This window comes from Euleptes europaea, chromosome 4, assembly GCF_029931775.1.
Source record: "Euleptes europaea isolate rEulEur1 chromosome 4, rEulEur1.hap1, whole genome shotgun sequence".
Taxonomy (NCBI): Eukaryota; Metazoa; Chordata; class Lepidosauria; order Squamata; family Sphaerodactylidae; genus Euleptes; species Euleptes europaea.
Window position 1 is genome coordinate 104,779,169 of NC_079315.1, and position 8,556 is coordinate 104,787,724.

At 44.3% G+C, this 8,556-nt stretch overlaps 1 protein-coding gene across 1 annotated transcript in view; it reads right to left on the reverse strand.

The window, feature by feature from the left end:
• Nucleotides 1–7,428, reverse strand: part of WDR70 (WD repeat domain 70) — a 148,828-nt gene extending 141,400 nt beyond the window's left edge. The window contains exons 1-5 of the mRNA XM_056848023.1: nt 7,404–7,428; nt 5,615–5,677; nt 4,011–4,094; nt 3,153–3,261; nt 397–589 (exon numbers count right to left, since the gene is read on the reverse strand). Coding sequence (XP_056704001.1) covers nt 397–589; nt 3,153–3,261; nt 4,011–4,094; nt 5,615–5,677; nt 7,404–7,428 — 474 coding nt within the window. The remainder of the gene's footprint in view (nt 1–396; nt 590–3,152; nt 3,262–4,010; nt 4,095–5,614; nt 5,678–7,403) is intronic.
• Nucleotides 7,429–8,556: the final 1,128 nt, after the last annotated feature.

Below are 8,556 nucleotides of genomic sequence, written 5' to 3' on the forward strand. Positions count from 1 at the left end.
CCTGGTCTTCCTTGGAGGTTTCCCATCCAAAGACTAACCAGGGACGAACCTGCTTAGCTTTCCTAGATCTGATGCCCTCTGGCTATTCAGGCTGCTCAGATGCAGATAAGGAGCACAGTCACCAAATTAGATGAGCGAGCCTGGAAAAACTTTGCACTGTCCTGCCTGCATCCCGACCTTTCCAAGCTTGACAAAGATGCTGAAGTGCATACATCACAGTGGAAACGGCATAACTATACAGAGTAGGTTTCCTGCAGGGTGGCTTTGTCAGGGTGGCTTCAATTTGCTTGACACCTAGTTCAAGCTAGCAGCATTATGCGGCAAAACCCTTGCAAACAAAGCAGCAAATTTTATGATGGAGAACAGTGTAAAACTCTGAGAACCTAAAGAACTGACCTCATCTTCTTCCTGCATGTTATCTTCTTCTTCCTCCTCCTCCTCTTCCTCCTCACTGCCCTTGTACCCAGGAGGAAGGGGTGGTCCAATGAGTTCGTCATCTTCTGATTCTTCCACTGGTCCTTGGGGTGGTAGAGGTGGCCCAATTAATTCTTCATCTGAACTGGCTTCACTTTCACTACTATCTGAACCCCTATAAAGAATTATACAAAGTTGAATGGCATGAATATAACTGACAGCAGCTATCCAACAAGTGGGACCACTTCTGGACCATGCTTTCTCCGCCAGAATTTGCCCTCAGTACAAGGCTCAGTAAAAGGTAGATCATCTGCAAAACTCCCCAGGTCCAATCCCTGACATCTCCAGTTTAAATGATCAGGCAGTAGATGATGTGAAAGACCTCTGCCTGAGACCCTGGAAAGCCGCTGCCGGTCTGAATAACCAATATTGACTTTGAGGGACCAAGGGTCTGATTCAGTATAAGGCAGCTTCACATGTTCATGTGTGACCCTGACAGAGCAACGGTTAGACTCAGTATAAGGTGACTTCATGTCTCTAAGAACATAAGAAAGGCCCTGCTGGATCAGACCAGACCCATCAAGTCCTGCAGTCTGTTCACACAGTGGCCAAACAGGTGCCTCTAGAAAGCCCACAAACGACTGCAGCAGCACCATCCTGCCTGAGTTCCACCGCACCCAAAATAATAGGCATGCTCCTCTGATACTAGAGACAATACGTATGCAGCATGACTAGTATCCATTCTAACTAATAGCCATCAATACCCCTCTCCTCCATGAATATGTCCACTCCCCTCTTAAAGCCCTCCAAGCTGGCAGCCATCACCACATCCTGGGGCAGGGAGTTCTACAATTTAACTATGCGTTGTGTGAAAAAATACTTCCTTTTATTTGAATCTCTCACCCTCCAGCTTTAGCAGATGACCCCGTGTTCTAGTATTATGGGAGAGGGAGAAAAACTTCTCCCTGTCCACTCTCTCCAAACCATGCACTCTCTCTACATGGAAGTGCAAAATGAGGACTAAATACACTCAGGTTTGACACTCGCAAGAGATTTAGTGTCCTGAGTGCAGGGTGGCTAAGAGAGATGGATGAGTTTGTGATGAAAGGTACTTGTCTGGCTATTGTAGGGTCCATGATAGATTCTGAACTGCAGCTGCCCTTGGATAGAATCTCACCAGCAACAGGCTATGGCATCAGTGGGTACACGGCCACAGTAAGGGTACAAAGTTAAAGAACAGGAAATGATGCTGGAGTGATACCAAAGACCGGACCATGGTGGTTGCAGAATTCATACAGTAACTAAGGCCAATCTGTTTGCAAATGAGAGAGACAAATGCCTCCTCTTTGCGCACACTCTCAGGGAGCCCCTTAAAATACAAGTTGGCCCATCCCTTGCTGCTCATCTACCTTCTCCCAAAGGGATGGAGAGAGCAAGTGAGGGCAAGGAGGAGGAAGAGGAGCAGCCATCACTCACCCTCCACTACAAGTGAAGGACAGAGCAAGTTAGCATGCGGCAGGAACAACTGTTACTACTCTGCGCCAACGCTACTTCCTGGCCCTTCAACATAATAAGGGAATGGCCAGGCAAGTGGGAGGGCAATAGAGAGGAAAGGAAGATGCAGCAGGAGGCTTTTACAGGCTATGAGCCCAAGCAGGCGCCTGACTATGCCAACCATCTGCACTGAGCCCAAAGAAGGGAAGCTGCACAGAGCTGAGTGAGAATCCATCCCCCCCAAACCAAGACTGAAGCTCAAGCAGGCTGTAGAAATTTGACACAAGACACTTAACCTACTTGTCCAACACAACTCAATTACTATGAATCCACCTATCCCCCATCTCACTAGCAATACAAAGAGCATCTCGGAAAACTTAAGGCAGGGGTCCCCAACCTTTTTGAGACTGTGGGCACATTTGGCACAAAGCACTGTGGGCACAGTAACAAAATGGCTGCCACAAAATGGCTACCACAGGAGGTGGAGCCAGCCACAAAACGATTGCCACAGCTTAACTTCAGTAACACAGTGCGGATCTTTATGCTGTGAAGGCAGCTGCTACCAAAGCAACATTTTTAAAAATCTGCACAGCCAATCAAATCTCCAGTAGTCAATCAGAAGGCTTGCTGGGCAAAAGCCCTACCTAGCCCCACCCACTTCCTAAAAACACTTGGCGGGCACCAGAAAAGGTGCCGGCAGGTGTCATGGGCACCACACTGGGAACCCTTGACTGGCTTCTAGTCATGCTGTGCAGACACAAGTTCACTTTTGCAGCAAGTTTCATCATCAGCAAAATGTCATAAACAATATGTAAGCAACGGGGTATGCGATGAAACCCCAGAGCACGCAAACATAGATATGAGTTCTTCTCAAAAGATCTGGAACCACCATACTACTGGGCGAATAGTTTAATATTGGATTCTATCTAACCTTTTTTTTTTGCTAGCTGCATGAGAGCTAGGCTGAATTTCTGCACTCGTTTCAAGTTTTTAATCTAGGCATGTCTAGAAACACGAGCCAAAATGCTCCTGGGCTCATGGCTTGCAACAGCTTCAAAGCCTAAAGAGAGCCAGGCCAGGAGATTCAGAACTAATCCCGGAATGTTTTCCATCTACCTATTTAAATTGTATTTTTATACATTGCATTTTCATATTTTGTGTTTTTGTAAGCTGCTTCAAATCCCCACGGGGGAGAAAAGAGGCGGGGGGGGGGGGGATACTAAAATAAATAAATAACTACTTACCCAGAAGGTATTCTCGCAATCGTATGTGAAGGGGCAGTTGTCAGATTGACACTATCACGTCGGCTTCCAATATCTTTTTCTTTTTGAGCTGCCTCTTTCTCACGCTCTTCTGAAGAAAAAGAAAAAACATACAGTTTAATGGAGTTAGAAGATCTGCTGCTCGCTTTAAGATATCTGTGAAGATAAAGAATGCCAGTTTTTAAACTGGTAACACTGACACATGCCCAGAGTCTTCCCTGTGTAAATTTAGTTTTTGCCTCCCTTCTTTACTGCACTGCCAAAAAAGAAAAAGGAAAAGAAAAGACATTTTTAAAATCCTTAATGTATCTTTTGTAGAAACAGAGCTCCACGAATTCAATAGGTTAAGTCCACAACTTTCAGTACAGCTCGTAAAAGTAACTCAACAGATTGCTGATGGGTCTTCCATTTTGTGGAAGAGATTAAAAAGCACAACATAATATCCCCTCATATAATCAACACTCCTCTATTCTGGCAGTCCAGGTACACAACCATCAAGCGTATTAAGCCCACCATTAGGAGCTGAAAGGCACTGAGGGTAACTGTGGGGGGTAGTGGAAGGTGATGTCAGCTTATGGCGACCCTGTAGGATTTTCAAGGCAAGAGACTTTCAGAGGTGGTTTGCTATTGCCTGTCTCTGCATAGCAACCCAAGACTTCCCTTGGTGGTCTGGTCTCCCATCTTAATTCTAACCAGGCTGACCCTGTTTAGCTTCTAAGATTATGAGATTGGGCTAGCCTGAGCAATCCAGGACAGTGTACTGAATAAAATATTCAGACTTTCAGGGCAATTAAGAAGCAAAACATCTACAAAGCCTCCATATGAAACAGACTCTCTCACCCAGAATCTTCCTACTTCTTTCCACAGCAGTTCTTCGAGTTTGTTCAAACATCGCATTGAAGTCAAACGTTCGAGCTTTCTTTCCTAGGTAATGAGAAATAAAAGTTAAAGTTAAATACAAAACAAAATAATAATCCCAGATAAATGTACTAGAACACAATTGAGTATGAAAACTAAGAAAAGTAGGCTTTTATACCTCACTTTTTATCTTTAAGGAGTCTTAAAGTAGTTTACAATCCACTTTTCCTTCCCCTCCCCACAACAGACACCTTGTGAGGTAGGTGAGGCTGAGAGAGTTCTGAGAGAACTGTGACTAGCCCAAGGTCACCCAGCAGGCTTCATGTGTAGGAGTGGGGCAACAAACCCAGTTCCTCAGATTAGAGTTTACCGCTCTTAACCACTACATCGTGTTGGCTCTCCAACACCATGCTGGCTGTCCTACTAAGCAGGCCTACTCAGAATCATACTCAGGTCTACTCAGAGGGGTTTGCTCCCAGGAAAGTGTTCTTAGGATTGTGCTGTAAGTGCCTCCCCCCCACCCCCCGCAACAAGTCACAGGTGACTTATGGCAACCCCATAGGGTTTTCAAGACAAAAGGCACTGGGAGGTGGTTTGCCATTCCCTGCCTCCACATCACAACCTGGTATTCCTTGGAGGTCTCCCATCCAAGTAGCCAGGGTCAGCGATGAGAGTGTATAACTGGCCCAAGGTCACCCAGCAAGCTTCCAATAAGTGCCTTACAAGGATAAAAAACTAATGGATGCAAGAACTGACTCACGCAAATAAACGCATTCCAGCATTTATAAGATTTTTGGGCAAAACTAGACAGGACGTTGGGCGTTCATGACAAGATCCCTCAAAGTGGAGCTTAACCTTAAAAAACAGCAATAGGACAGGGGATTATTTGGACCAGAGCTGCGGCACTAGACAAGAGAATGTGTTAAACTTCTTATACCATTTCCCTGACTGAAACTGTCTCCCTCACGCTACAAGCCAAAGCATGGGGAAAAGGCAGGCACGTTCACAAGAAACAACCACAAAACATTTTGAATAGAGGACAGCTTGTCTCTCCTCCTCCTGTAAATAACTGTATGAGACAAAGAAGCCCCTAGAGATGTTAAACTGATATAGGTATACAATACACCATCAAAGACTGCACTTCTGGGCACATAGGTACTCCTTCCAGTCAAATGTGATGGCGTAACCAGTCCTTAGATTACCGTGCTCCATTTGTAATTCATGTTTAATAAATCACATAAAACAAAATGCCATGAATGGAAGCAGATTGCAAAGTGAAGCACGTATAATGAAAATACGCAGCAGAGCGTGGCATCAGCACCCTTTGAAAGCTGTATGTGCTCTACTATACTACAATCCCTGGCGTATTTCCTGTGTACCCCTCCATTGCATAATGGAGATTGTGGAGAATTGAACTGAGTGAGCAGGATCTGTACAATAACCTTCTGAACAATTATTTATAACTGATAGCATTGAAGGGACATCTATCAGTAACTATCAGCCAAGACGGCTAAATAGAACTTCCACATACAGCAGCAATGTACCTCTAAATGCCAAAAGCTAGAGAAAAAGTCTTCTCTACTCACCAAAGCCTGAGAAGCCCATTGTGGCTGCGAGTTCCGGATCAAGTCCAGCCACTGAGTCAGCATCTATAAGGAAGAAAGAAAAGTCCAGTCACATGAACACATGAAGTTGCCTTCTACTGAATCAGACCCTCGGTCCATCCAAGTCAGTATTGTCTACTCAGACTGGCAGCGGCTCTCCAGAATCTCAGGCAGAGGTCTTTCACATCACCTCCTTACCTAGTCCCTATAACTGGAGATGCCAGGGATTGAACCTAGGACCTTCTGCACGCCAAGCAGATGCTCTACCACTGGGCCACGGCCCCTCCCCTTTTGGTACACAAATCTGGGATCCGTTCATTAGATGAAATGGTGTCAGCTGGCTATAAATCCTAAAATTCTCCAACTGTGCTACGTGGAAGGATTAGTTGAACACTCCTAGTTAATAGTTTACCTATACACTGTAGCTAACGGGAAGAAATACTTTCAATAATGGATTTGTATCAGACATTTGTAAAACAGCTCTTTCAACAAAACTGATTTACTATAAAGTAGAAAAGAGCAAGAGTCCAGTAGCACCTTAAAGACTAACAAAAATATTTTCTGGCAGGGTATGAGCTTTCGTGAGCCACGGCTCACTTCTTCAGATACAGCTAGAACACTGGTTCCCAACCAGGGCTCCGCGGGCCCCCAGGGCTCCGCGAGATCTAAATTAAGGTCCACGAAACAAAGTTATAAACCCATAATAAATTAATATTTTCAATTAAAAGTTTTCTATTATAAAAATATATATTCAAATATTATTCTAAGTTTAATGTTTAACTAACAGTTATGTTTAAAGTTTATTTTCAAATTCTCAGAATTTTTATTTTGAACCTTGGGGTCCCTGCACCGAACAAAAAAGTCCTAGTGGTCCCTGGTCAAAAAAAGGTTGGGAACCACTGAGCTAGAATGTGAATCCATCTGTCTTTAAGTAGAGGAGAGATTGGAAAGATAAACTGCTGAATTACACTTGATATTCAAACTAAAGTCAATGCATTTACCTGGGCTGGATAAAGACCTTGCATTCATGGCGCATTACCAATGCTGATTTCTCCACACCCATCTCTCCCCTGGACATCACAGACTCTTCTGCATACCGCACCTCATCCCATCACGCCTGCTATTCACGTTTACATACTGTTAACATTTACATACTAATGCTTAAAGACAGATGTTAGTCTTTAAGGTGCTCCTGGACTCTTGCCCTTTTCTACTACTGCAGACAGACTAACACGGCGACCCACTGGGAATGATTTACTATGAACGATCCAAGAAAATATTGTCGAAGGCTTTCACGGTCAGAGTTCATTGGTTCTTGTAGGTTATCCGGGCTGTGTAACCATGGTCTTGGTTTTTTTTTCTTTCCTGACGTATTTTCTTCCTGACGTTTCGCCAGCAGCTGTGGCCGGCCTCTTCAGAGGAGTCACACTGAAGGACAGCGTCACTGTCCTTCAGTGTGACTCCTCTGAAGAGGCCGGCCACAGCTGCTGGCGAAACGTCAGGAAGAAAATACGTCAGGAAAGAAAATACCAAGACCACGGTTACACAGCCCGGATAACCTACAAGAACCAAGAAAAGTCCAGCAATTAAGAAGTTTCCAAAAACAAAGCTCATCGGTATGTATATTGCGACTACTCTCGAACTTCGCAAATGTTTATGGTGGGTTTGTTTTGTTTTTACAATAAAATTAGCCATAAAGAAGAAGAAAAGAGCAATGCCTCCGGAGTTGGCGACTTTCCAAAGGAAGGAAACCCCTCCGACTGCCACTCACCGCTGTCCATCCCCGGCTGCTCCATCCTGAGCGTCCGAACCTCTGACCCTCGACAGGCCCCTCTGGCAGGAAGCAGCGGCCACGGAGGTCTGGAGCCGACTCAGTAGAAGACCTTTCCGGTTGCTGGTGGCGAACGATCGCCCCCTGGCGGCCGGAGGAGCGCAATCCCCGAAGGGCTCCTCCTCGTCTAGCGACGGGTTTGGAAAGCAGAGCCCATTGAAACGAAAAAAGTAGTCTCCTTGATGTAGCTGAGGTTTACTTCCAAGTAAGGCATATGTAGCCTCTGGGACGGGTAGAGACGTGTTCAGAATCAGATTTCTCCCTGCACAATGAAGCTCACTGGCCGTGCTATCCCCAGGAGCGTGACGCGCTTGGAAGTCAATAGCCTTAAAAGGGTGTGTGTGTGAGTGTGAAGTGCAGTTAAGTCGCAGCCGGTTTATGGAAATCCAGCAGGGTTTTCAAGGCAAGAGACTAACAGAGCCAGTTTGCCATTGCCTGCCTCTGTTTTTTTTTTTTTAATGCTTTATTATTTTTTCACAAAAAAAACAACATATAACACAAAAACAACCAGAGGTTTCCCCCCCCCCAGGCTAGCTTCTCATCCTAGACATAGCAATGCATCAGCACATCTTTTTTTTTTTTTAATTGGGTGAACATACACATCTTTACCTCCCCCTCATTCCACGGGATGTACTAAAACGAATGACAAGTCAGCCCGTCATTCGTTTTGGTACATCCCTTTCCACTTCCATTACACTCTAACATTGTTTTGCATTTATTAGTTTCTAATAAAACATTCTTTAAAATTAGTCATTGTTAGAAAACCTTTCCTGCCTCTGGGTTTTTTTTTAATGCTTTATTATTTGTTCACAAAAAGTAACATATAACACAAAAACAACCAGCGGGGGGGATACAGGCTAGCTTCTCATCCTAGACATAGCAATGAATCAGCACATCTTTTTTTTTTTAAATTGAGTGAACATACACATCTTTACCCACCCACCCTCATTCCACTTCCATTACACACTAACATTGTTTTGCATTTATTAGTTTCTAATAAAATATTCTTTAAAATTAGTCACTATTAGAAAACCTTTCCTGCCTCTGGGTTTTTTTTAATGCTTTATTATTTTTTCACAAAAAACAACACATA